General features: G+C 41.5%; 3 protein-coding genes, 1 long non-coding RNA gene and 1 pseudogene across 5 annotated transcripts; 3 read left to right on the top strand and 2 right to left on the bottom strand.

Moving 5' to 3' along the window:
• The first annotated feature begins 1256 nt into the window (after positions 1-1256).
• Positions 1257-4432, top strand: LOC145421455 (uncharacterized). Its single transcript, XR_013902815.1, has 3 exons — positions 1257-1666; positions 3518-3676; positions 4000-4432. It is a non-coding gene; the product is annotated as an uncharacterized LOC145421455 (long non-coding RNA).
• Positions 4433-5033: 601 nt separating this feature from the next.
• On the bottom strand, positions 5034-8625 carry LOC113008687 (malonyl-CoA-acyl carrier protein transacylase, mitochondrial-like). The gene is made up of 4 exons (XM_026146305.2): positions 8345-8625; positions 6374-6944; positions 5751-5838; positions 5034-5649 (listed from the first exon to the last, which is right to left on the bottom strand). Exons 2-4 carry the CDS (start codon positions 6926-6928, stop codon positions 5528-5530), a joined length of 765 nt encoding a protein of 254 aa, XP_026002090.2. The 5' UTR covers positions 6929-6944; positions 8345-8625; the 3' UTR covers positions 5034-5527.
• A 533-nt stretch (positions 8626-9158) lies between these two features.
• On the top strand, positions 9159-14042 carry LOC113008997 (serine/threonine-protein kinase pim-2-like). Its single transcript, XM_080291792.1, has 9 exons — positions 9159-9787; positions 10180-10416; positions 10542-10667; positions 10791-10885; positions 11024-11071; positions 11156-11374; positions 11464-11644; positions 11731-11901; positions 11991-14042. Exons 1-9 carry the CDS (start codon positions 9727-9729, stop codon positions 12080-12082), a joined length of 1230 nt encoding a protein of 409 aa, XP_080147918.1. The 5' UTR covers positions 9159-9726; the 3' UTR covers positions 12083-14042.
• Positions 14043-19756: 5714 nt separating this feature from the next.
• LOC113008686 (malonyl-CoA-acyl carrier protein transacylase, mitochondrial-like) lies at positions 19757-23318 on the bottom strand (annotated as a pseudogene). Its single transcript, XR_013902813.1, has 3 exons — positions 23031-23318; positions 21047-21616; positions 19757-20510 (listed from the first exon to the last, which is right to left on the bottom strand). The product of XR_013902813.1 is annotated as a malonyl-CoA-acyl carrier protein transacylase, mitochondrial-like (transcript).
• A 522-nt stretch (positions 23319-23840) lies between these two features.
• LOC113008998 (serine/threonine-protein kinase pim-2-like) lies at positions 23841-27158 on the top strand. The gene is made up of 9 exons (XM_026147006.2): positions 23841-24480; positions 24873-25109; positions 25235-25360; positions 25484-25578; positions 25717-25764; positions 25849-26067; positions 26157-26337; positions 26424-26594; positions 26684-27158. The coding sequence occupies exons 1-9, from the start codon at positions 24420-24422 to the stop codon at positions 26773-26775; spliced, it is 1230 nt and encodes a 409-aa protein (XP_026002791.1). The 5' UTR covers positions 23841-24419; the 3' UTR covers positions 26776-27158.
• Positions 27159-27548: the final 390 nt, after the last annotated feature.

The following is a 27548-nucleotide window of genomic DNA, read 5'->3' as shown; positions in this document are numbered from 1 at the left end:
TCAGCTCCGGCTGGAAGCTCGGATGAGCCCATCCAGCACTCCGCGGCTTCCACGCTGCCACCTGCCTTGTCCGCTGGGGGTTCTGGAGAGCCCAGCCAGCCCTTCCCCGTCTCCGCTGGAGGGTTCGAGGGGCCCGGCCTCCGGTCCCGCTCTGTAGCCGCCGCCTTCCACACGGCCGGCCTCCGGATCTGTTCTGCCGCCGTTGCCGTCCGCAAGGGCTGTCTGGAGTCAGCCCTTGAGGGGGGGTATTGTCATGGTCCTGGGTCATTTTGACCCAGTGTTCTCAGTTTTCCTGTGGTTTTGTATTTTGTTCCTTATGTCCATTGGATTGTTTGGTTTGGTAGTTGGATTCCCCCTGTGTCCATGCTTTTATTGTGGTGTTTGTTCTGGTACCGTGTTCCCGTCCGTTGTGTTCTGTGTTCTCCTCATCCCCTCGTATTCATCCTTGTTCTCTGCCTCTCTCTCTGTGCTCATCTCTGTGTACTGTGTTGTGTTTAAGGTCCACATCTTGGTGTCAGTATTTTCAGTTTCGTGTCCTCCCTGCTCGGTCATGAGTAATTGTCTTCAGCTGTGTTCCCCGTGTGTTCCCACTTCCCTCATTACCTTCTGTGTATTTATGTCAGAGTGTCCCTTTGTTCTGTGTTGCGTCATCCTTCTAGGTTGTGTGCATTTCCCGTGTCTTCCCAGCGCCTCAGCTTTAGTTTCTCCCAGTATAGTTTTGTATGACTTCTTATGTTCCTGTTAATAAAGACCTGCCTTTGAGTTCATTCCCGTGTGTCTAGAGCCGTGCAATTGGGTCCTCTCTTGCCTTCACACAGCCGCCGCATGACAGTTAATACTTCTCATGGATATCTCAGATCTCCATCACAAATAAAATAATAAAGGGCCATAATAAGAGTTAGAAATCCATTGTTACCGCTCAAGCTCCAGTCTGGCCCTCTCCTCCTCCAGCCGAGCCTGGATCTCCGTATTAAGGGCAACTTCCAGCTGCTGCTGTGTCAGCTCCAGCTCCCTGATCCTCTTCTTCTGTTGTTCAGCCTCCTTTTCCTTCACCTGCATCTCAGCCTGCATGCTGTCTTTTATCTATGCACACACACACAGCTACATAAACAGATGCACCAACAGAGCGGTATAAACTGACCTATTCCTGAATCACCTTTTCCTGGACTGTCATAACCATTTTTCCAAATCATTAAAGATCACTGTAAAAACGATAACTAGCAATTGTTGATTTCACTAAAGTTTTTAAATTAAACTGAGTTAGAAATAAAACTTTCCATTTACAACCTAAAAAAGCTTGTCTACCCAACAAATTTCTTTCATTGTTGTCCTAACTAAGATTTTCTAGACAGCATAACAAAGATTATCAACTTTTGAGCAGAGTTTCTGAGTCAAGTTGGGAACCAGTGGGAAACCCCGTAGATGACTGGCACATGTGGTCTGAACAAGTTTGAACTAAACCAAACTGAGCCTGAGCAGACCTGAGCTGTGTGATAGTGGTTTACCATGTGTTCTAGACTAAAAACCTCCTAAGAAAATTTGAACCATCGTGGCTAGATTTGGATGTAAATTGCAATTTTTCGACCATTGAGGATTTTCACTTCTGCAGTTGGAGTGTATAATTCTTTTGGACAGGTGCTGGAGCTCCGACCATTTACCCTAGCAGGTAAGCTAACTACATGTGTTATTAAGATTTTCTACAAGCGCCTAGGCTGCATCCTCCTGAGGACCCGGGAGGATGGAACTAGTAAAACACTGAAAAAGGCCAACAATAGCATTTTTAAGTTATCTAAGTGACTTAATTGATTTCCCCCCGGCTAGCTATCGAGCTGGTGGGTAACAGACGTCTCCGAAAACGTCGGAGCGCTTTTGCAAGCATATGTTGTCTTAATAAACTGAACAGATATTAGCAATTTACACAGCTACATTAACGCCTGAAAATATCTTAAAAGTTTATTTTGTGACCCAGAAAGAGTAATATTAAAACTAATTCCACAGGTAGAATTTGCACATGCGCAATAAGGATCGGGGAGTCCGATCCGTAACTTTTTTTTCTTGTTTTTTTTCTACATTATATTGAAATGTTTCAATATTGCAAACATTTTAAGTGATGCTTATTGTAAGGAGGACGTATTTCTCGGACACATTTAGAGGAGTCCACTATGAATTTGGGCAGCCTTCGTCGCGCCGCTGTGTCGTAATCGGGCTACAAGCAGCCTCTGAAGGTTTTAGCTCAGAGTAGTGGCCCAGCGCAAAAAGTAATGTTTAATGTTAAACACTCTGATATTTAGACAGACATCACTAAATGACGGTATCTCACACTGGCTTTTTACAGCACTTCTGCCATGGTAAAACTTATTAGCTTATTACCCGTTTTGTAACCAGTTTCAATGTTATCTTATGTTAACATTGACAACAAACTGGGCCAAGCACGCGTTGTCATGGAGACGCTTTCATGGGTCGGTGTAGGATATGTGCGCCAATTATATGACAGTGATATAAGTAATTTGCATATTGTCTAATATTGTTTTTTCACTTTTTCAATAGTCACCGTTTATCCGGTGCAGCACTGTTACTTTAAAGTAATGTTTAAAGCTGACTTGACAGTTTGTCAGCTGGTGTAAGATTGCCTAATGTACTGTAAGTTAATTGTCACACGCAAATTAAAGTTGTACTTCATGCTCTGTATTATAAGATTGCTACATTTTCAGAGCTTTTTACATAATGGGGAAGGAGACAATATTTAAGGAATGATTGTGTGTTGTTGATGTATATTGTGTTACAGATAGTATTATTTTTTCTTTAGTTATTGCATTTTTTTTATCATAGTAACAAAAAAATGTTTGAATTCAAGCTTGCATTTATGTTACATGTCATGTATGTTATCAATCATATACTTGATATAGTAGACAAGTGGTTATATGTAAGTTAATATGATTCCTTACATATTTTTTTCATGATGTCTCTGGTTTTGGCTTGTTGATGTATTCAGCTCCTGCATCTATGGATTCCTTCTGTGTGTTAGATATGGATGTTTTATCCCATTGCAAAAGTGCTTTTGGCAAAATTGACTATGTCTCTTGTGTTTCAGGGGTGGATTTCATGCAATGCCGATTTTGCAAATTCACAAGCTCCAATCAAGAGACTCTTTTGAAACATTTCCGCCTTCATCACGGACAAGGTGCACATTGGCCATGCATTCACACAGACTGTGTATGTGTATTTAAAACACCTGGAGCATTACGATCACACCTCTCAAGGTCACACTCAATAGTAAAAATCCACAAAAATTCCACATTTCAGTGTGAACATAATATGTATTTGCATATTGATACTGTTTTTTGTGGAGGGTGTTTCTATTCCTGTGCAAAATGTGTATTCATGAGAGATTTTTGAAGTAGGTTTTGCGGTTGATAACACAGTCAGGCATACAACATGGTGCAGACTGTACAAGGCAGCTACCCAGAAATTTTCTGTGCTGAATAAATGGCAATATTTTGGTTATTGTCTTGTTTAGATATCTGAAGAATTTCATCGGATCACAAGCAAAGACCTCCTGGGGACGTTCAATGCATCCCTCGACAAATTTGTGCCTGGCCTGCTGAAACTATACCGGTCTAAGAAGGAAGCTCTTGGTGAGGACATGGAAGACCTCTTGGATAAACTTGATGAACAGGTAAGTGCTCCTTTACCTGACATTTTTAGAAGAGAGTATACCTTGGTCATAACAGAAAAAAATGTTGGCTTCAGCCAAAACACATCAATGGAAATGAATGTTATCAGTCATTACTTTGTTTTTATTTGGCGGTATTTTATTTAATTTGTAAAAAGAAAGTAAAATCGTTAAAATGGTGTTTTTTTTTTTTAAGTTTTACATGTTGCTGGGCCTGATCTGTATTTTATTTTCATTACTATAAGAGTTCTGATTTTGCATTGTGTGTAGGTACACCACGTTACTATACTAATTTAAATGCTTGTTTTCCACTGAATACTCTTTAGACATCTGACATTGTGTCCCACCGAAAGACAGCAGCACTGAGAGGCCTGCCCATTTTCCTCGGAGAGGATGCAACACAGGTTTTCCTGAAGTGCTTAGTAAGTACAAAAAAGTAATGCAAGCAAAACTAATTGCTATGAGATGTTTTTAAAAGATGATTTATTCCAAAATGGAAATGTCCACTTCCTCAGTGCAGTCCAGATAATTTTATGGTGAGGATTGCAGTTGTCATAACTCTCGCTGCTTTTTTTTCTGCTGAGGAGCACCTGGGCATTTTTAGTGGGAGTTCAACAGCAGAAAATATTTTTGTACAAAACTCATCACAAGGTTGGTTGGTGAAAGATATTGTGCCGTTAATTAAAGGAAAATAAGCTTTTTCTTTTTAAAACCTCCATGAGTCAAATGAGCATCATGGTATAGAGGTTAAAGTTAAGATCTTTAGAAATGTACTAGTTGGCCACAGAGCACACAGGATTCTCCATCCCCAGACTCTTGCAGTGCTCTTTTGCCTGCAGACTAGGGCTGCCACAAACGATTATTTTGATAGTCGACTAGTCACCGATTATTTTTGCGATTAGTCGACTAATCAGATCATCATCCACTGGACGTAAAACTACAGCTTATTGCACCAGCAGCATCTGCTCTTATATAACTATCATTAGCTTACAGCTTTAAGTGTTTAAGGTATGTGCTAACTAAAAATAAAGACAAGATGATAGTTTATTAAATTTTAATGAAATTTGCAGATTGTTTCGGTGAAGTTTAATAAACTCCTTGCTATCTAAAATATAACAGGACACCGGAGAATATTCTCGAGCATCTCACACTTCTGATAATCAGCTGTCTGCTTGACGTTTATTCAGCTGTGTAAAAACTATAACTTTAATCTCAGCAAAACAGATTTACTCAGGAACAAATAAAATACTAAAATAAGCCAAACAATAACATTTTTAAGTTATCTAAGTGACTTATATATCATGTTTAACCTGAGCAGCGAAAGACAGCGGTGTGTTTGAAAACGATCTGCCGGGAGTCCGGTGTTCTCACGGCTCTAGTGAGCCTTGCCCCGGCTAGCTATCGAGCTAGTGGGTAACAGACGTCTCCGAAAACATCGGAGCGCTTTTGAAAATATGTGGTGTCTTGATAAACTGAGCAGATATTTGAGGTTTACACAGCTACATTCTCGCCTGAAAATATGTTAAACGTTTATTTTGTGACCCAGAAAGAATAATAAGAGTAATATTAAAACTAACTAGCTGCCGCCATTGTTGGAAACTGAGCTAGGCCGCGCTATGAATTCTGGGACACCGCTTCTTCTTCTTCTTCGGGGTTTAACGGCAGCTGGCATCCTTGTATATGCAGTGCTGCCATCTTCTGTTTCAGTCCGTTATTACACTCTTAAATCCTACTACTCATTCCTGCGTCTTTTGTGATCTTACAAAGCTTCAAACGCCGCCTCGACTATTAAATCAGTCGTCGACGATTTTGATAGTCGACGTAATCGTGACTAGTCGACTAATCGTGGCAGCCCTACTGCAGACAGGCATAATTATACTGAGCCTGAGGTCTACCAGTGACTGACAGCATCCCACTGGGAACCAGTTCTGAGGCCTTCTGCATAGTCTCCGCTCGCACCTTCACTGCATACAAAGCTAGAAGATGCATAAGGAGTAAATACAGAATATTAACCAAAGTTGTAATTAAAACACCTTTTACAAGTGCACAAAAAAACCCAAAAAAGAAATCTTTCTACCTTCTGCAAAGTTCATCGCCCCAGAAAAGACAAGAGCAGCAAATTCTCCGACACTGAAACCTGCAGCAGCGACACACATCTCAATGGCCTGTGTACAGCAGGAAACAAGTCAAAAAAAATAAAAAAATAAAAATGTAACAGCCTCCCGATTATGACCGATATATCATTTACGTCACTGATACATCCGTAACTGAAATTAACTCAGAACAATTTGTTTATTTTTTTAAATGGTCATTCAGAATCAGAAGATTATTTACGGTGATGTTTTTGGTGGGAGTGAAACAACAATCTACTGATAAAAACAATAAAAACAAGATGTGATAATAAGAAATAACCACTGTTGGAAGCCTTATTTACTCTACCGCCTTAATCAGGTGCAGTAATTAAAGTTGAAATGAGAAACTTTGCATTTGAAAGATGCTCTTCTACTGGGCACTCAAAATGCTTTCTTACAACAAGCATCATTCATCCACACCTTCATACATAATGTGCGCACATTTTAAATATAAATTAATATTACTGTAGCAGTATTTAAAAAAAAAAAAAAAAGATAAAATGGCCACATTTAAGAAGGCAGGACCTGCAGTTATTGTCCTTTTTCCAGACATTTATCTGGCACTTACTTTGGGGTTTTCTTGGTTGAGTCTCTCCACAGCAGCCAGGGAGGTGACAAACACCGCCGGCTGACAGTGAACCGTTTTCTGCAGCTCGTCCTCGGGGCCCTCCAGACACAGAGACAGCAGGTCGTAACCCAGGATCTTCTGGGCTACGGTGAACATTTCTTTAACGTTGGGGTATTTTAAAAGTCCTCTGCCCATGCCCACAAACTGGCTGCCCTGACCGGGGAAGAGGAGCACGGAGCAGCCGCTGGGGTCTTTTTTGGGTCTCCGCTGAGGCGCCGCGGCTGGCTCGCTGTTCGGGGGAGAAGCGGGAACTTCAGCCGGAGGAGGGTAATCTCCAGCCGTGGAACCGGGCTTGTTGGTGGACAGCGTCCTGCTCAGAGAGACCAGCGACCTGACCTTCCCTCTGGAAGATGCTGCCATCCTGACTGCCACTGATGCCAACATGAGCTGTTCCTCATCCAACGACGTGTCTGCGGATGAAATAAGACGCACAGCCCGCCCGGACAAACTGTAATCACCGAAAGAGTCAACTTTGCTTGAACTCAACTCTGACATCTGCTCGGCATGACACCTCACAGGGAGACGAAAAGAATATTCAGAATACAATTGACAAATGCAAAAAAACCCTCTAAACCATTGACTACAGAGAGATTTAACGTTGTTCGGCAGGATAATGTTGACCAAGGTTGAATCTTTGTCCAGTTTAATCTATCCAGCTTATTCCCTAGCCATCCCACCAAGAATTATAAAAGACATAAATAAGGCGAATTTTAATTTCATATGGAAAAATAAACATCATTATATTAGTAACAGGGACTTGATAAAAGATTATGAAGAGGGGGGTTTAAAAGCAATCGATTTTGAAATAATGAATGGCATTTTAAAGATTAATTGGCTACGATCTTTCTTGAAAAATGATAATGAGATGTGGTTCTTGATGCCATCTCTTATTTTCAACAAAGTTGGGGGGATCCTTTTAGTATGTGATTTTGACATTTCTAAACTACCCATAAAACTTTCCAAATTTCATCAACAAGTTTTGTTAAATTGTAAATTAATGTTTAAACATAACTTTAGTCCCCACAATGTTCCATTGTGGAATAATAGGGTGATATTGAATCGGGGGAAATCTATGTTTGTGGACGAATGGATGACAAAACAAATTTGGTCTGTGACACATATAATGGATGAAAATGGAGATATACTTGAATTAAACAGGCTTAATGAGAAATATGACATGAGTTGCTCGTTCGAGCTCTATAAAAAGGTTTCACAGAATATCCCAACAGTCCTTGTAAATACAATAAAGAACAATTTTTCAAATATACAGACTACAAATTTACATAAAGTTAAACTAGATGGTCTTGACTTGGTTAATGGAAAATGCAATAATCCATTTTTGAGGAGGTATTTGGTTAACACCTTATATCCAGGTAGGACAAAATTCTCCCTGTTCCATAAATCTCTTAAGCTAATAAATAAGCCCCAAGCAATCAAATTGCATAGATTTTTAGAAGAGTTTGATTTTTCTTAGCCCCTTATTTAAGTTATGTGTCTTGTTTATGGAACCTCACTTTTAGAGATTTTATGATCCCCCTTGTCTTCTTTATTTCTGTTCCTTGTTTTTCATTCTTTTTTTTATTGTTATTTATTTTTGTATTGGTTATTCATCTTTTTATATTATTATTATGTAGATGTGTGAATATGGATGTGTATGTATGCATGTGTATATGCATATATATGTATATATATGTATATATATGTATGTGTATGTGTATATATGTGTGTGTGTGTGTGTGTGTGTGTGTGTGTGTGTGTGTATGTTTACTTTCAGTTATTGTCGATTTCATTGTGGTGTACAGGAGATGTGATTCTGTTCTGATTGATTTAATATGTCGCTTGTCTCTTTGAGATTGTCATTGTTATTGTTCTAAATAAAGTTCATTTAAAAAACAAAACAAAACAAAAAACCTCACAGGGAGACGCCATGTTGTTTATACGGAGTTTATTCTCGTCTTCTTCCGGTTGACGTTCAGGCTCTCTCACGGTGCAGCGCCACCTCAGGTCAAATTATGTCATGCTCTAATGTATCGTGTTTTTCTTTTCTGTGCTTTAATTTGTCTACAAAGTGAAAATAACCATAAGAGCTTTTAAGTATACACAGACATGCGCTTCTTAAATTTAGCTTAATTGGCTCCACAAGTAGGAAGTAAAAAAGTAAAAAAAAAACTTCCTTGCTGTACTTAATTTTTACTCCCTACATTTTTAAACAAATATCTGTAGTTTCCACTCCGTATTTTTGACAGAGAGGAGGGCTGGGTAGCCGTAGTTTTTGTTGACCGCTGCGCTGCACAACATGTTTCGCTTTGTTACATTAGAGCCTGTGATGTTTTAAGAGTCTGAATCAGGAGCTGATGACATTACTCTGTAAACTCTTAAAGCACTTTAATAAACAAGCAAACAATTCCACCTCTTGCATTATTGCGTAAAGTTGACAGCGTGTCAGGCAAATAGGCAGGCTCCATCCCTGGCCTCTAGCGACTGTGGAAGTCGCTACAGTAATGTTTGCATCAGTCTATCAGATGAATCCCCTCCAAGTCCAATATTTACATCAGTTACAGTGATAATGCTTGGTGTCTACTTTCAGCCACCGCAGTAGAATGCCAGGAATGAATCTCATTGAAATTGTAGTTGCATTTGCTATTTAATTTAATTGTCATGGATGATACACAGACAACCCAACAGCAAACAGAGGAAAACAATGGGCCACGTGGGACACAGGGGCAAGGCAAAGTAACAGAAACCTAAAGCCTAAGAATATAACACAAGAAGAAAACAATAAAGAGAACCAAAAACATACATAAGAATAATCAATGAATATAAATGAACAAACACAAAACACTGGGTCACAGACTCAGTACCATGACAGTTAAATGTACATAATAAATACTTTAAATCAGATGACAATGTAGCTGACACTGTGTTTATTAGTGTGTGGTCAACCACAAATCTTCATACTGTCATCCATAGATGAGGTCTTTATACAAATGATGAAAGATAATGAAAGAAACTGTTTAATTGATATGAAATGATTGAATTATATGAAATATTATGGCTTTGTCTGCCAGTGTTTTTCTGTAAACTACTTTGAACTACTGGCAGTCAGTGAAGTCACTGAAAGGCAAGATTCTATGTTGTGTTGCCGTAGTTTCCAGAGTTTACTTATAAAGCTCACTTACAGAATTCAGTTAGAAAAGTCAAGCATTTGAAAGGTGCACATTTGAAGAAGTATTAACTCAATATTAACTCATTACGGTTTACATTTTCGATTTTAAAGGGTCTCCGAAATTACAATGAAAAAGGAAACAAGAAAAATTACCACTCCGGCCGATAAGAAAGATTCAGGAGATCAAGGTAAGTAAAATAATAAAATAAGAACCTGGTAAAATCCAAATCCTAGAAATGTTGACACTGTGTGAATCATTTTTGAAGCAATTGAATCATATGTTTGATTGAAAATAGCTTTAATACAAGATGTCTAATCAAAGGAAGGTTACCGGTCTTTTGGTAAAATAATGTAATAAGTTTATTCTTGGACTCAACAGTAAAAACAGACCAACAAGTGTCATCAAGATCTAAGACTTAGTAAACCTAGTATCAATTCGCACTGGTCAGTTTTTTTAATCCCAAGAATAAACTTGTGATCATTTAAGCAAAAGCAATTTCAAATTCTTTGCCATCAAACTGCTTCCAGTCCTGATGTCGGGGACTCTTTTTCACCACTGTGTTGTTGTCGTCGTTTATAGATTGTAAGAGCAGGACTGCTAAAAGAAAGGCCAGTCCTGAAAAGAAGACCCCAATAAAAAGGAGGAGGGTCGCTGAGCAGGCTGGTCCTTCCACCAGCTCAGATGTGGTCAAAGGAGTGAAGCGCAAGGTTGTGCAAGATGAAGAGGGCACAACAAAGAAAGCAAAGAAGGCTAAACTTCTCGACCATACGAGCGGTGACAAGGAGCAAGCATCCTCCTCGTTGGACTCTGGTAAAGGTAGGCTAATTAGTTGAATAAGGGGGTAGATTAAGTGTGGTTGCTAGGTTTAAGATATTGGTGTTTAGTGTTTGTGTCTATCATCCAGTGAGCTGATGTGCTTTTGGTGTTTTCCACATCTCCAGACTTGAACAACAAACAGGAGTGCACAAAAAATGGCAAAAGAAAGGCCACGGGAGACAACAGAGAGCCACTCAAGAAAAAAAAAAGGAATGTGGACCAGGGCAAAAAATCAGTAGCAGACCAAAAACGTAAGTAGCAAGCAGCTTGGGTTTTATATTCAGGGGAAGGGCAGAAGGAACATTTAGGCTACAGAGGAGAGTAATTTGTGTCACAGCTGTAATAAAACAAGATTTGCTGTTTTGTCTGTTCAGGTGAATTCCAAGCCAGATATGTGGAGGAGCACCAGCTCGGAGAAGGAGGCTGCGGAGCAGTGTTTTCTGGCTACCGGATAGAAGATCGTTTTCCAGTAAGTGTTCAGATGATGGTAGTAAGACAGGCAGTAACGCAGATAATGGATAATATCGTAAACTGAGACGTCTGCTGTGTTTCCACCTTTCATTATGTCATACTGAGGAAATGCTCACCAATGCTCTGTGTCTTCTAGGTTGCCATCAAACACATTCCCAAAAATAAAGTCTACTGCAAAGTGGCGGTAAGCGTCCAACACTTGAATTAGTTTTACATTACTGGATTGAATGCGGCGTTCCTCATCATCCACTTTGTTGTAATATTTCAGGATGAAAATGGGAAGATGCTCTCGGTGGAAGTGGCCATTATGCTTAAACTTGCAGGTGAAGCAGAAGGGTCAGTGGGAATATCAGCACCTGTGTCCTTGCTGGAGTGGTTCGACTTTGGCAAAGAGCTGATCCTGGTGCTGGAGAGACCTGTCCCTGCTGTGGACCTGCAAAAATACAAAGCAGAAAATGGAAGAGCTTTACCAGAGGACAAGGCCAAGGTAGGTTGACTGGGAGAGCCTTAGACTGTACAGCATTCAATCAAGGCAGAAAAGCATTAACTCATTATTGTGTTTTTCATCTTTTCCAGGTCATTCTGAAGCAACTAGTTGATGCTGTAAAGGAACTTGAGGAGAAACACATCTTTCATCGGGACATCAAGGGACAAAACATTCTGATTGAGACCGGCTCAGATGTGCCTCGAGTTCGCATCATTGACTTTGGACTGAGCTGCTTTGTTAAACAGCGATCTCTGTATCGCATCTTCTATGGTAACATATTCTGCTCCTGCTTTTCACAGATGTAACAATTTGTGTCTTTTGTTTTAGAAGAAATTGCAATTGTGTCTGTTTGTTAGGCACTCCTCTTCACATCCCTCCCGAGTGGTACATTAGGAGCTGCTACAGGTGTGGACCCACCACGGTGTGGCAAATGGGAGTGGTGTTGTATGAAGCGCTTCATGCACGATACTTTAGTACCGCGAGGTTCCTCACAAAGCAACTGAGCATCAAAAAGCGTCTGTCCACAGGTAAGAAAACTTCACACTTCCAGATTCACTGATGCCTTGGATCACTAGAACTATCATCTTCATCTTTTTGATCTTTTCTTTCTTTCAAGAATGCCGGAATTTCTTGGACGCATGTTTAGCTATAGTCCCGGAGAAGCGCCCAACACTGGAGGAGCTCCAGCTTCACCCCTGGCTAAGATAACACACACAAACACACAATTCACACCTTATCATGTAAGTGTGATACATTGTAGTAACTTCCTTTCTTTTTTCTGTTGGACAGGAATAGATAGAGTGGGTCAATCTTAAAAAATAAATAAATAAAAATTTAGCTTTTTTGGAGTTCCTGTAACCCCCCCAGCCATCCCAGGAAAGGGGATCTCTCTTTGAATGGGCTTTCCCGAGGTTTCTTCCCATCGATCTGGCCCCCTGGGGAGTTTTTCCTCGTCTTCATAGAGAGCTTGGGCTGGGTCAGGAGCTCCATCAAAACTGTCTTTATTTGATGACATTAAAGTCATCAAATAAAGATGTGTTTTACTTAAAGTAAAATTTGATCAAAATAAAACTTGTTTAATTCATCTTTGCTGAAGATTCTCCTTCATTACTATTTTGTTTTGTTTTTTTTACCCATGGTGCATTTTGACAAATAAGAAAACTGAATCAGGTTAAAGTGTGCACAAAGACAGTCACACTGCAAATGATCTGAAGACTTGCATCTGTTGCTCTAACCCCCAACTAGTTTAGACAGATTTCCTGGTTCTACCAGAGGTTTTTTCCTTCAAGAAGGGAGTTTTTCCTTCCCACTGTTGCTGAGTGTTTGCTCATAGTGGGTTGTAAAAGCATAAAAGTTAATAAGAGGCATTCATAGCAGAGTTATCACAGAGGGAACTATATAGCTTAAATGTACAATTTCTACAGGACGAATTATAACTTCATTATGTATAAAAGCTCCTGTGGATAATTACTCCTATTTGTAACTTTACACAAGAGAAAGTTTGCTGTCACACTATTTATAACAGGTTGGGTTTTGTCCTCTGAGTTGAGCCTTTGGTTGCAGTTTATTGAAGAATTTCCTCTAAAGTAGCTGTTGATAAAGATTTAAGGTCCTGTTTATATACAGAAATATGCTTTAGTTCATGTTTTTTTACATGTCTGCCTCAGTGGATCAGTAGAAGATCTGGCACAGGAAACTAGATGATGAAAAAAGGTTACGAATACACATATATATCTATATAGATACAGATATACTCATGGTGGGTTCACGCCCTCGGCCCACGCCCCTCTGAGGAGGAAACACCTGGGCCTCATCAGTGCAGCCAGCATTTAAGCCAGGGAGTGGCTTCTACTCATCGCTGGATCGTTGTGTGTGACTCGCGTCAGTGCAGCCCGGCTCTCAGCAAGTTCTCATTTGCTTCCCTGTGCAAAACCTCTAACGTGTGTTTCCTTCTGTACATAGATCCCCTGGACCCGACTCTGCATTCCCCGAGCGGATTCCCTTTTTGTGTGAGTGTTTGGAGAGAGAGTCAGAAGAGGAGCAAGTGTCTTTTCCCTACCTGGATTTCCCCGGAGCCTTTTCCCTGTCACCGTTTTGTATATAGCACTATCCCCTGCACTGTTTGTATATACACCTGGTGGAACTGTAATAAATACTGACTGTGCCTCTGAGTCCTGCATGTGAGTCCTCAAGCGAACCGTGACACCCACACAGATGAGAGCTTAGCAGTGAAGCTCTCTCTTAAAATTTGAGTTATAAAGTCAGAAGTTATCACTGACAGAGATCCATGTTCTTTTAACATAAGAAAGAATATTTGCTGAAATTGACATTAATCCAAGCCCTTAAAACGCCATTTTGGATTAAGCATTTCCTTTTAGAAAAGTCTTCAATGAGCAGGAAGCTCCAGTACTGAAAAAAGAAGCCAACATCAACTGCTAAACGTGCTAAAAGTAAGTAAGTCCCTGTAGACTCCTATGATCAAAACACATACAGTATAAAAGTTATAGGTTACAGATCTGAAAAGTAAAACAAATGTCAAAGTGCAAAAAGACTTATGGTCCCATAGAAGTCTATTCCATTTGCCTGGAATTAGGTGAACACCTTTGTGACAAATTTAATGGCTCAGTCATTTGTTTCATGTCATATTTAATAAAAGACTGACATGGTGGCATGTTGAATTGTCCATTTTGCACATATTTGGTCATTCTAAGCGTCAGAAGGGGAAAGATCATTCTGGGAATGCCTACTGGCGAAGGATGTGTGACTGACAAGTCCAGTGTGTGAAGTTTAACTACAGTCTAAGGAGCGTGGAAAGAAAAGCATCTGGACTTCTTTAAGTTTCTTGAAGATGTTTCACCTCTCATCTGAGAAGCTTCTTCAGTTCAGAATTTCTTCAGAGAACTGAAGAAGCTTCTTGAATGAGAGGTGAAACGCTCTTCAAGAAGCTTAAAGAAGTCCAGATGCTTTTCTTTCCAAGCTCCTTAGACTACGATGACCTGAACGACTGAGAACCTTAACAGACAGTTCTTCCCTTCATTCATCATGCCTGATTTCAAAACACCAAGATGGCAGTCGTGAAAACACTCATCTTGAGTCTTCATGGGACTACAGCTCACCTGCTATGAGGGCTTTATTGACGAACTGAGCCGAGCCAAGGAGGCATTACAAGCTCGTGAGCTGGCAGACAGTGTCTGTTCCCGGGATTCCACACCACACCGACTGCAGACGGAGATCTCCGCCAGTCAGCCACCGCAGCAGCAGCGAACTAAGCTCGCCGTGACGGCATCGCAGCAGCAGACGGGGCTCTCAGTATCGCAACAGCGGCTGCTAAAACGAGAGGGTTTTTTGGCGCTGCTGCCGCGGAGCCCTTCTCCATCCCCTCTCAGCTCTGACCGTCGCTCTCCCACTGCTTTCCTAGCAGCGATGAGGTCGGATGATGAAGAGGAGACCGTCACCCCCGCATCATCACCGGTTTCCCCCGTCACCTCCGTTCCCTCATCAAGGAGAAGACGCCGTCGCCGGTCCTCTCCTCAGCCGGATTCCGGGACTACTGAGCAGCCGGCTGGGGTGAGTGACAAAGACACTCTTTCTGTTCACTCTGAGGCTAGTTCTCACTACTCTGAATGCAGGAATGCAAACTCTGTGACTCTTGCCGTAGGCTCTAAAGGCTCACGATCTGTAAATGTTGAATCCGAACCCGAACTTCTTATGAACCGTTGTACTGCCCGGAGGGTCAACTCAGAGACCGTTTCTCCTACGTTTGGACTCATATTTGAGAAAGATTATCCTTCGCTAGTGTTTCCTAGGTCTGAAAACTTGAAGTCAGCATTTCCTGAGTTAGAGACACCTGCTTCTGTGCCCTTTACCTGTGTGTCTGCTGAGAATGATTGTTTTGCAGTTAAGCTCACCACTGGGGCTTTAAAACCTGCCTCCTTAGGTGTTAAAGCAGTAAAATCCAAGACTGTAAATGTTCCTGTGATAGCTCGACCCCAGCTCGTTACTTCTGAGCCATCACCCCAGGGGAAAGTCCATTCTGACGTATTTACTGATTCGAATGTTCTTGAGTCAGGGGGCTCTACACCCACCACTGTTTTCCCTAGGTTTACTGCTTCCAGCGAGCCGGAGGTAAAAGACTTTGTTTCATCTGCCTCTCCGGTGCACAGACCTATGTTTACATCGGCTATTAACCCCTCCTCTGTCAGTATAAGCATGGTTAGCTCCGAAGAAAGAAGCTCTAAGACTGTTGGTGCATCAGCTGATCACATTTCTCTAGAGTCTGTAAACACTGAAGGTGGTGCATTAGTGCCTGTAAGCTACAGCTTTAGCACACTTAACGCTATGAAGTCAGAGCGCTGTTCCTCATCCGCTCACTCAGGGCAGGGAATTGATCTCTTGCAGACTGTTCTTTCTAGGCCCGCCTCCCAGGCCCCTTGCGTTCTAGGGATAGCTGCGGCCCAGCACTCCCCTGCACCTATCTCAGTTCCCCAGGTGAGGGGGGCTGGCGCCCAGCTGGTCCCTGTTCCGGTTTCCGGGTCGACTGAGGCTCTGCTGGTCCCTGCACCCGTATCAGCTCCTCGGGTGGGGACAGCAGCCGCCCAGTCCCTGCCGAAATCTGTGCCAACCACTGAGGTGAGGCCCGCCAGGACCCAGCCGATCTCTGCACCTGTACCTGCTCCTCAGGTGGGAGCGACTGGTGTCCAGCAGGTGCCTGCACCTTTCATCCGCATTGTAGGCTCAGGGGACCCGACACCACCACCTGTCCAACATTCGCTCCCACAACCATCATTACACTCAGCTGCACAGGATGCTCTTCAGTCAGTCAGTCAGCCTTCTCCTCAGTGTACAGTCCAGCCTTCTCCCCAACCGCCATTACTACCACTAGTTCAGTTTGCTACCCAGTCTCCCTCAGTTCAATCTGTAGCTCTGCCTCCTGTGTCCCCGCTGGCTCTGTCTCCTGTGTCCCCCGCACCTCAGTCAGCTACCCCACCACAAGCTCAATTTTCACCTCTACCATCACTTCAGTCATCAGTTCAGTCTGCCACTCAGTCGCCCGTAGCTCCATCATCCACACCATCACCCGCTTCTCTTCCACCACAACCATCACGACACTCAGCCATTCAGGCTGCTGCTCAGTCAGTCATTCAACCTGTAGTCCTGTCATTAATGCACTCCTTAGCTGAACCATTAGCACAGTCACCGTTAACTCAGTCATCCACTCCACCGCCCACTCCACTGTCACCACAACCATTACTACAGCCATCAGTTTGGTCCCCTGTAGCAGTTTGGTCTTCTGGTCAGCTTAACATTCAGCCAGGGGTCCCGATACCCTCTGGCGCTACATCAGCTCCGGCTGGAAGCTCGGATGAGCCCATCCAGCACTCTGCGGCTTCCACGCTGCCACCTGCCTTGTCCGCTGGGGGTTCTGGAGAGCCCAGCCAGCTCCCTCGAACCCTCGTCTCCGCTGGAGGGTTCGAGGGGCCCGGCCTCCGGTCCCGCTCTGTAGCCGCCGCCTTCCACACGGCCGGCCTCCGGATCTGTTCTGCCGCCGTTGCCGTCCGCAAGGGCTGTCTGGAGTCAGCCCTTGAGGGGGGGTATTGTCATGGTCCTGGGTCATTTTGACCCAGTGTTCTCAGTTTTCCTGTGGTTTTGTATTTTGTTCCTTATGTCCATTGGATTGTTTGGTTTGGTAGTTGGATTCCCCCTGTGTCCATGCTTTTATTGTGGTGTTTGTTCTGGTACCGTGTTCCCGTCCGTTGTGTTCTGTGTTCTCCTCATCCCCTCGTATTCATCCTTGTTCTCTGCCTCTCTCTCTGTGCTCATCTCTGTGTACTGTGTTGTGTTTAAGGTCCACATCTTGGTGTCAGTATTTTCAGTTTCGTGTCCTCCCTGCTCGGTCATGAGTAATTGTCTTCAGCTGTGTTCCCCGTGTGTTCCCACTTCCCTCATTACCTTCTGTGTATTTATGTCAGAGTGTCCCTTTGTTCTGTGTTGCGTCATCCTTCTAGGTTGTGTGCATTTCCCGTGTCTTCCCAGCGCCTCAGCTTTAGTTTCTCCCAGTATAGTTTTGTATGACTTCTTATGTTCCTGTTAATAAAGACCTGCCTTTGAGTTCATTCCCGTGTGTCTAGAGCCGTGCAATTGGGTCCTCTCTTGCCTTCACACAGCCGCCGCATGACAGTTAATACTTCTCATGGATATCTCAGATCTCCATCACAAATAAAATAATAAAGGGCCATAATAAGAGTTAGAAATCCATTGTTACCGCTCAAGCTCCAGTCTGGCCCTCTCCTCCTCCAGCCGAGCCTGGATCTCCATATTAAGGGCAACTTCCAGCTGCTGCTGTGTCAGCTCCAGCTCCCTGATCCTCTTCTTCTGTTGTTCAGCCTCCTTTTCCTTCACCTGCATCTCAGCCTGCATGCTGTCTTTTATCTATGCACACACACACAGCTACATAAACAGATGCACCAACAGAGCGGTATAAACTGACCTATTCCTGAATCACCTTTTCCTGGACTGTCATAACCATTTTTCCAAATCATTAAAGATGTGAATTTTATAATGACAGTCAACATTTTGCTGCAGTTCTCAAAGATCAAAGTCAAGGAGAAAAGACTCTGTACATAATTGGTGTCAAGTGGAAAACTTTTTTTTTTACCATCTCAGCCTCTTTCAGCTGTCTTTCCAGTTCCATCTGCTCTCTCTCCTCTGCCTCCCTTCGGCGAGTTTCCAGTTCCCGAGCATGCTGTGAAACAGATGAAAGAGCCATTGTTTGGTTTGTGTTTTCACCTCTATCCAGCAGGTGACACTAGGCCATCAGCTTCGAGGTTCAACGTATTGTGCTTTCAGCGGTGCTCTTCTTGATAACTTGGTTGAAGTAAGTGGGTATTTGAGTTCATGTTGCTTTCCTTACAGCTGTAAGTAATCTGCTCATTCCGCTTTTGATCTTTGGCACCAACAAGTGATTTTTTTCCCAGAGAAGTGCTGCTCACAGGAGATTTCCTCTATTTCAGACCATTTTCTATAAACCGGTTAGATGGTTGTACAGTTTCTGTTTGTCTTTCTCTTTTTCTGTCTTCTCTGTCTCATGGATAGTCGAGTCATCAGATTGGCTGCCCCTGCTGCTGCAGCTGCTGCGGGCGCTCCGGCTGCGTTCCCGCTGACTGTTTTCCCGCTGGATCCGTCTCTTCAGTTTGAGTTCATGGTGAAGGGAAGACTTTCCCTCACTCTGAAGACGGAGGGCAGTTTGAATGGCTGAATACCAGATGTAAAATCTTGGGTATACTTTCCATTTAACTTTCCGAGTCAGACTGAATAGGATGGGTTATCTTTTAAAAATGAGGACTGGTGTAGCTTTACAGAGTAATTGAATACATGTTTCGGAAAATATGTTAATCCCTTTTGGATAAAGTGGCTGACTGACCTCCACCTGCCGGAGCACCTCTCTGAGAGGTTCAGTAGCCGATGCCATCAGCTCAGTATGGAACGCACCACTGACTGGGAGAGTTTTGGTCCGCATGAACTTTAGGCTCCGAGAGTTTTCCTGGAGGAAATCCAGAGCCTGAGAAGTCAAAGAAGACAGCAGAAATGACAAGAGCAGCTCTAACAACTTTTTTGATGGTTGAGAGAAGACAGAAAAGAGAACACAATAGATTCACGGTATATTAAAGCAGCAAGAATATATGAATGCATTACCTGCTGGTGCCCTGCAATAACCCTGCCATCTGGAAAAAGCTAGTTGGCCACAGAGCACACAGGATTCTCCATCCCCAGACTCTTGCAGTGCTCTTTTGCCTGCAGACTAGGGCTGCCACAAACGATTATTTTGATAGTCGACTAGTCACCGATTATTTTTGCGATTAGTCGACTAATCAGATCATCATCCATTGGATGTAAAACGTTCAGCTTATTGCACCAGCAGCATCTGCTCTTATATAACTATCATTAGCTTACAGCTTTAAGTGTTTAAGGTATGTGCTAACTAAAAATAAAGACAAGATGATAGTTTATTAAATTTTAATGAAATTTGCAGATTGTTTCGGTGAAGTTTAATAAACTCCTTGCTATCTAAAATATAACAGGACACCGGAGAATATTCTCGAGCATCTCACACTTCTGATAATCAGCTGTCTGCTTGACGTTTATTCAGCTGTGTAAAAACTATAACTTTAATCTCAGCAAAACAGATTTACTCAGGAACAAATAAAATACTAAAATAAGCCAAACAATAACATTTTTAAGTTATCTAAGTGACTTATATATCATGTTTAACCTGAGCAGCGAAAGACAGCGGTGTGTTTGAAAACGATCTGCCGGGAGTCCGGTGTTCTCACAGCTCTAGTGAGCCTTGCCCCGGCTAGCTATCGAGCTAGTGGGTAACAGACGTCTCCGAAAACATCGGAGCGCTTTTGAAAATATGTGGTGTCTTGATAAACTGAGCAGATATTTGAGGTTTACACAGCTACATTCTCGCCTGAAAATATGTTAAACGTTTATTTTGTGACCCAGAAAGAATAATAAGAGTAATATTAAAACTAACTAGCTGCCGCCATTGTTGGAAACTGAGCTAGGCCGCGCTATGAATTCTGGGACACCGCTTCTTCTTCTTCTTCTTCTTCTTCTTCGGGGTTTAACGGCAGCTGGCATCCTTGTATATGCAGTGCTGCCATCTTCTGTTTCAGTCCGTTATTACACTCTTAAATCCTACTACTTATTCCTGCGTCTTTTGTGATCTTACAAAGCTTCAAACGCCGCCTCGACTATTAAATCAGTCGTCGACGATTTTGATAGTCGACGTAATCGTGACTAGTCGACTAATCGTGGCAGCCCTACTGCAGACAGGCATAATTATACTGAGCCTGAGGTCTACCAGTGACTGACAGCATCCCACTGGGAACCAGTTCTGAGGCCTTCTGCATAGTCTCCGCTCGCACCTTCACTGCATACAAAGCTAGAAGATGCATAAGGAGTAAATACAGAATATTAACCAAAGTTGTGATTAAAACACCTTTTACAAGTGCACAAAAAAACCCAAAAAAGAAATCTTTCTATCTTCTGCAAAGTTCATCGCCCCAGAAAAGACAAGAGCAGCAAATTCTCCGACACTGAAACCTGCAGCAGCGACACACATCTCAATGGCCTGTGTACAGCAGGAAACAAGTCAAAAAAAAATAAAAAAATAAAAATGTAACAGCCTCCCGATTATGACCGATATATCATTTATGTCACTGATACATCCGTAACTGAAATTAACTCAGAACAATTTGTTTATTTTTTTAAATGGTCATTCAGAATCAGAAGATTATTTACGGTGATGTTTTTGGTGGGAGTGAAACAACAATCTACTGATAAAAACAATAAAAACAAGATGTGATAATAAGAAATAACCACTGTTGGAAGCCTTATTTACTCTACCGCCTTAATCAGGTGCAGTAATTAAAGTTGAAATGAGAAACTTTGCATTTGAAAGATGCTCTTCTACTGGGCACTCAAAATGCTTTCTTACAACAAGCATCATTCATCCACACCTTCATACATAATGTGCGCACATTTTAAATATAAATTAATATTACTGTAGCAGTATTTAAAAAAAAAAAAAAAAGATAAAATGGCCACATTTAAGAAGGCAGGACCTGCAGTTATTGTCCTTTTTCCAGACATTTATCTGGCACTTACTTTGGGGTTTTCTTGGTTGAGTCTCTCCACAGCAGCCAGGGAGGTGACAAACACCGCCGGCTGACAGTGAACCGTTTTCTGCAGCTCGTCCTCGGGGCCCTCCAGACACAGAGACAGCAGGTCGTAACCCAGGATCTTCTGGGCTACGGTGAACATTTCTTTAACGTTGGGGTATTTTAAAAGTCCTCTGCCCATGCCCACAAACTGGCTGCCCTGACTGGGGAAGAGGAGCACGGAGCAGCCGCTGGGGTCTTTTTTGGGTCTCCGCTGAGGCGCCGCGGCTGGCTCGCTGTTCGGGGGAGAAGCGGGAACTTCAGCCGGAGAAGGTAATCTCCAGCCGTGGAACCGGGCTTGTTGGTGGACAGCGTCCTGCTCAGAGAGACCAGCGACCTGACCTTCCCTCTGGAAGATGCTGCCATCCTGACTGCCACTGATGCCAACATGAGCTGTTCCTCATCCAACGACGTGTCTGCGGATGAAATAAGACGCACAGCCCGCCCGGACAAACTGTAATCACCGAAAGAGTCAACTTTGCTTGAACTCAACTCTGACATCTGCTCGGCATGACACCTCACAGGGAGACGAAAAGAATATTCAGAATACAATTGACAAATGCAAAAAAACCCTCTAAACCATTGACTACAGAGAGATTTAACGTTGTTCGGCAGGATAATGTTGACCAAGGTTGAATCTTTGTCCAGTTTAATCTATCCAGCTTATTCCCTAGCCATCCCACCAAGAATTATAAAAGACATAAATAAGGCGAATTTTAATTTCATATGGAAAAATAAACATCATTATATTAGTAACAGGGACTTGATAAAAGATTATGAAGAGGGGGGTTTAAAAGCAATCGATTTTGAAATAATGAATGGCATTTTAAAGATTAATTGGCTACGATCTTTCTTGAAAAATGATAATGAGATGTGGTTCTTGATGCCATCTCTTATTTTCAACAAAGTTGGGGGGATCCTTTTAGTATGTGATTTTGACATTTCTAAACTACCCATAAAACTTTCCAAATTTCATCAACAAGTTTTGTTAAATTGTAAATTAATGTTTAAACATAACTTTAGTCCCCACAATGTTCCATTGTGGAATAATAGGGTGATATTGAATCGGGGGAAATCTATGTTTGTGGACGAATGGATGACAAAACAAATTTGGTCTGTGACACATATAATGGATGAAAATGGAGATATACTTGAATTAAACAGGCTTAATGAGAAATATGACATGAGTTGCTCGTTCGAGCTCTATAAAAAGGTTTCACAGAATATCCCAACAGTCCTTGTAAATACAATAAAGAACAATTTTTCAAATATACAGACTACAAATTTACATAAAGTTAAACTAGATGGTCTTGACTTGGTTAATGGAAAATGCAATAATCCATTTTTGAGGAGGTATTTGGTTAACACCTTATATCCAGGTAGGACAAAATTCTCCCTGTTCCATAAATCTCTTAAGCTAATAAATAAGCCCCAAGCAATCAAATTGCATAGATTTTTAGAAGAGTTTGATTTTTCTTAGCCCCTTATTTAAGTTATGTGTCTTGTTTATGGAACCTCACTTTTAGAGATTTTATGATCCCCCTTGTCTTCTTTATTTCTGTTCCTTGTTTTTCATTCTTTTTTTTTTATTGTTATTTATTTTTGTATTGGTTATTCATCTTTTTATATTATTATTATGTAGATGTGTGAATATGGATGTGTATGTATGCATGTGTATATGCATATATATGTATATATATGTATATATATGTATATATATGTATGTGTATGTGTATATATGTGTGTGTGTGTGTGTGTGTGTGTGTGTGTGTGTGTATGTATGTTTACTTTCAGTTATTGTCGATTTCATTGTGGTGTACAGGAGATGTGATTCTGTTCTGATTGATTTAATATGTCGCTTGTCTCTTTGAGATTGTCATTGTTATTGTTCTAAATAAAGTTCATTTAAAAAACAAAACAAAACAAAAAACCTCACAGGGAGACGCCATGTTGTTTATACGGAGTTTATTCTCGTCTTCTTCCGGTTGACGTTCAGGCTCTCTCACGGTGCAGCGCCACCTCAGGTCAAATTATGTCATGCTCTAATGTATCGTGTTTTTCTTTTCTGTGCTTTAATTTGTCTACAAAGTGAAAATAACCATAAGAGCTTTTAAGTATACACAGACATGCGCTTCTTAAATTTAGCTTAATTGGCTCCACAGGTAGGAAGTAAAAAAGTTTAAAAAAAACCTTCCTTGCTGTACTTAATTTTTACTCCCTACATTTTTAAACAAATATCTGTAGTTTCCACTCCGTATTTTTGACAGAGAGGAGGGCTGGGTAGCCGTAGTTTTTGTTGACCGCTGCGCTGCACAACATGTTTCGCTTTGTTACATTAGAGCCTGTGATGTTTTAAGAGTCTGAATCAGGAGCTGATGACATTACTCTGTAAACTCTCAAAGCACTTTAATAAACAAGCAAGCAAACAATTCCACCTCTTGCATTATTGCGTAAAGTTGACAGCGTGTCAGGCAAATAGGCAGGCTCCATCCCTGGCCTCTAGCGACTGTGGAAGTCGCTACAGTAATGTTTGCATCAGTCTATCAGATGAATCCCCTCCAAGTCCAATATTTACATCAGTTACAGTGATAATGCTTGGTGTCTACTTTCAGCCACCGCAGTAGAATGCCAGGAATGAATCTCATTGAAATTGTAGTTGCATTTTCTATTTAATTTAATTGTCATGGATGATACACAGACAACCCAACAGCAAACAGAGGAAAACAATGGGCCACGTGGGACACAGGGGCAAGGCAAAGTAACAGAAACCTAAAGCCTAAGAATATAACACAAGAAGAAAACAATAAAGAGAACCAAAAACATACATAAGAATAATCAATGAATATAAATGAACAAACGCAAAACACTGGGTCACAGACTCAGTACCATGACAGTTAAATGTACATAATAAATACTTTAAATCAGATGACAATGTAGCTGACACTGTGTTTATTAGTGTGTGGTCAACCACAAATCTTCATACTGTCATCCATAGATGAGGTCTTTATACAAATGATGAAAGATAATGAAAGAAACTGTTTAATTGATATGAAATGATTGAATTATATGAAATATTATGGCTTTGTCTGCCAGAGTGTTTTTCTGTAAACTACTTTGAACTACTGGCAGTCAGTGAAGTCACTGAAAGGCAAGATTCTATGTTGTGTTGCCGTAGTTTCCAGAGTTTACTTATAAAGCTCACTTACAGAATTCAGTTAGAAAAGTCAAGCATTTGAAAGGTGCACATTTGAAGAAGTATTAACTCAATATTAACTCATTACGGTTTACATTTTCGATTTTAAAGGGTCTCCGAAATTACAATGAAAAAGGAAACAAGAAAAATTACCACTCCGGCCGATAAGAAAGATTCAGGAGATCAAGGTAAGTAAAATAATAAAATAAGAACCTGGTAAAATCCAAATCCTAGAAATGTTGACACTGTGTGAATCATTTTTGAAGCAATTGAATCATATGTTTGATTGAAAATAGCTTTAATACAAGATGTCTAATCAAAGGAAGGTTACCGGTCTTTTGGTAAAATAATGTAATAAGTTTATTCTTGGACTCAACAGTAAAAACAGACCAACAAGTGTCATCAAGATCTAAGACTTAGTAAACCTAGTATCAATTCGCACTGGTCAGTTTTTTTAATCCCAAGAATAAACTTGTGATCATTTAAGCAAAAGCAATTTCAAATTCTTTGCCATCAAACTGCTTCCAGTCCTGATGTCGGGGACTCTTTTTCACCACTGTGTTGTTGTCGTCGTTTATAGATTGTAAGAGCAGGACTGCTAAAAGAAAGGCCAGTCCTGAAAAGAAGACCCCAATAAAAAGGAGGAGGGTCGCTGAGCAGGCTGGTCCTTCCACCAGCTCAGATGTGGTCAAAGGAGTGAAGCGCAAGGTTGTGCAAGATGAAGAGGACACAACAAAGAGAGCAAAGAGGGCTAAACTTCTTGACCATACGAGCGGTGACAAGGAGCAAGCATCCTCCTCGTTGGACTCTGGTAAAGGTAGGCTAATTAGTTGAATAAGGGGGTAGATTAAGTGTGGTTGCTAGGTTTAAGATATTGGTGTTTAGTGTTTGTGTCTATCATCCAGTGAGCTGATGTGCTTTTGGTGTTTTCCACATCTCCAGACTTGAACAACAAACAGGAGTGCACAAAAAATGGCAAAAGAAAGGCCACGGGAGACAACAGAGAGTCACCCAAGAAAAAAAAAAGGAATGTGGACCAGGACAAAAAATCAGTAGCAGACCAAAAATGTAAGTAGCAAGCAGCTTGGGTTTTATATTCAGGGGAAGGGCAGAAGGAACATTTAGGCTACAGAGGAGAGTAATTTGTGTCACAGCTGTAATAAAACAAGATTTGCTGTTTTGTCTGTTCAGGTGAATTCCAAGCCAGATATGTGGAGGAGCACCAGCTCGGAGAAGGAGGCTGCGGAGCAGTGTTTTCTGGCTACCGGATAGAAGATCGTTTTCCAGTAAGTGTTCAGATGATGGTAGTAAGACAGGCAGTAACGCAGATAATGGATAATATCGTAAACTGAGACGTCTGCTGTGTTTCCACCTTTCATTATGTCATACTGAGGAAATGCTCACCAATGCTCTGTGTCTTCTAGGTTGCCATCAAACACATTCCCAAAAATAAAGTCTACTGCAAAGTGGCGGTAAGCATCCAACACTTGAATTAGTTTCACATTACTGGATTGAATGCGGCGTTCCTCATCATCCACTTTGTTGTAATATTTCAGGATGAAAATGGGAAGATGCTCTCGGTGGAAGTGGCCATTATGCTTAAACTTGCAGGTGAAGCAGAAGGGTCAGTGGGAATATCAGCACCTGTGTCCTTGCTGGAGTGGTTCGACTTTGGCAAAGAGCTGATCCTGGTGCTGGAGAGACCTGTCCCTGCTGTGGACCTGCAAAAATACAAAGCAGAAAATGGAAGAGCTTTACCAGAGGACAAGGCCAAGGTAGGTTGACTGGGAGAGCCTTAGACTGTACAGCATTCAATCAAGGCAGAAAAGCATTAACTCATTATTGTGTTTTTCATCTTTTCCAGGTCATTCTGAAGCAACTAGTTGATGCTGTAAAGGAACTTGAGGAGAAACACATCTTTCATCGGGACATCAAGGGACAAAACATTCTGATTGAGACCGGCTCAGATGTGCCTCGAGTTCGCATCATTGACTTTGGACTGAGCTGCTTTGTTAAACAGCGATCTCTGTATCGCATCTTCTATGGTAACATATTCTGCTCCTGCTTTTCACAGATGTAACAATTTGTGTCTTTTGTTTTAGAAGAAATTGCAATTGTGTCTGTTTGTTAGGCACTCCTCTTCACATCCCTCCCGAGTGGTACATTAGGAGCTGCTACAGGTGTGGACCCACCACGGTGTGGCAAATGGGAGTGGTGTTGTATGAAGCGCTTCATGCACGATACTTTAGTACCGCGAGGTTCCTCACAAAGCAACTGAGCATCAAAAAGCGTCTGTCCACAGGTAAGAAAACTTCACACTTCCAGATTCACTGATGCCTTGGATCACTAGAACTATCATCTTCATCTTTTTGATCTTTTCTTTCTTTCAAGAATGCCGGAATTTCTTGGACGCATGTTTAGCTATAGTCCCGGAGAAGCGCCCAACACTGGAGGAGCTCCAGCTTCACCCCTGGCTAAGATAACAGACACAAACACACAATTCACACCTTATCATGTAAGTGTGATACATTGTAGTAACTTCCTTTCTTTTTTCTGTTGGACAGGAATAGATAGAGTGGGTCAATCTTAAAAAATAAATAAATAAAAATTTAGCTTTTTTGGAGTTCCTGTAACCCCCCCAGCCATCCCAGGAAAGGGGATCTCTCTTTGAATGGGCTTTCCCGAGGTTTCTTCCCATCGATCTGGCCCCCTGGGGAGTTTTTCCTCGTCTTCATAGAGAGCTTGGGCTGGGTCAGGAGCTCCATCAAAACTGTCTTTATTTGATGACTTCAATGTCATCAAATAAAGATGTGTTTTACTTAAAGTAAAATTTGATCAAAATAAAACTTGTTTAATTCATCTTTGCTGAAGATTCTCCTTCATTACTATTTTGTTTTGTTTTTTTTACCCATGGTGCATTTTGACAAATAAGAAAACTGAATCAGGTTAAAGTGTGCACAAAGACAGTCACACTGCAAATGATCTGAAGACTTGCATGTGTTGCTCTAACCCCCAACTAGTTTAGACAGATTTCCTGGTTCTACCAGAGGTTTTTTCCTTCAAGAAGGGAGTTTTTCCTTCCCACTGTTACTGAGTGTTTGCTCATAGTGGGTTGTAAAAGCATAAAAGTTAATAAGAGGCAGAGTTATCACAGAGGGAACTATATAGCTTAAATGTACAATTTCTACAGGACGAATTATAACTTCATTATGTATAAAAGCTCCTGTGGATAATTACTCCTATTTGTAACTTTACA

The sequence above is a fragment of the Astatotilapia calliptera genome, chromosome 17 (assembly GCF_964374335.1).
Source record: "Astatotilapia calliptera chromosome 17, fAstCal68.1, whole genome shotgun sequence".
In the NCBI taxonomy this organism is placed as follows: Eukaryota; Metazoa; Chordata; class Actinopteri; order Cichliformes; family Cichlidae; genus Astatotilapia; species Astatotilapia calliptera.
The sequence above is the reverse complement of the archived record's forward strand: the minus strand, read 5'-3'. Positions and strand labels throughout refer to the sequence as shown.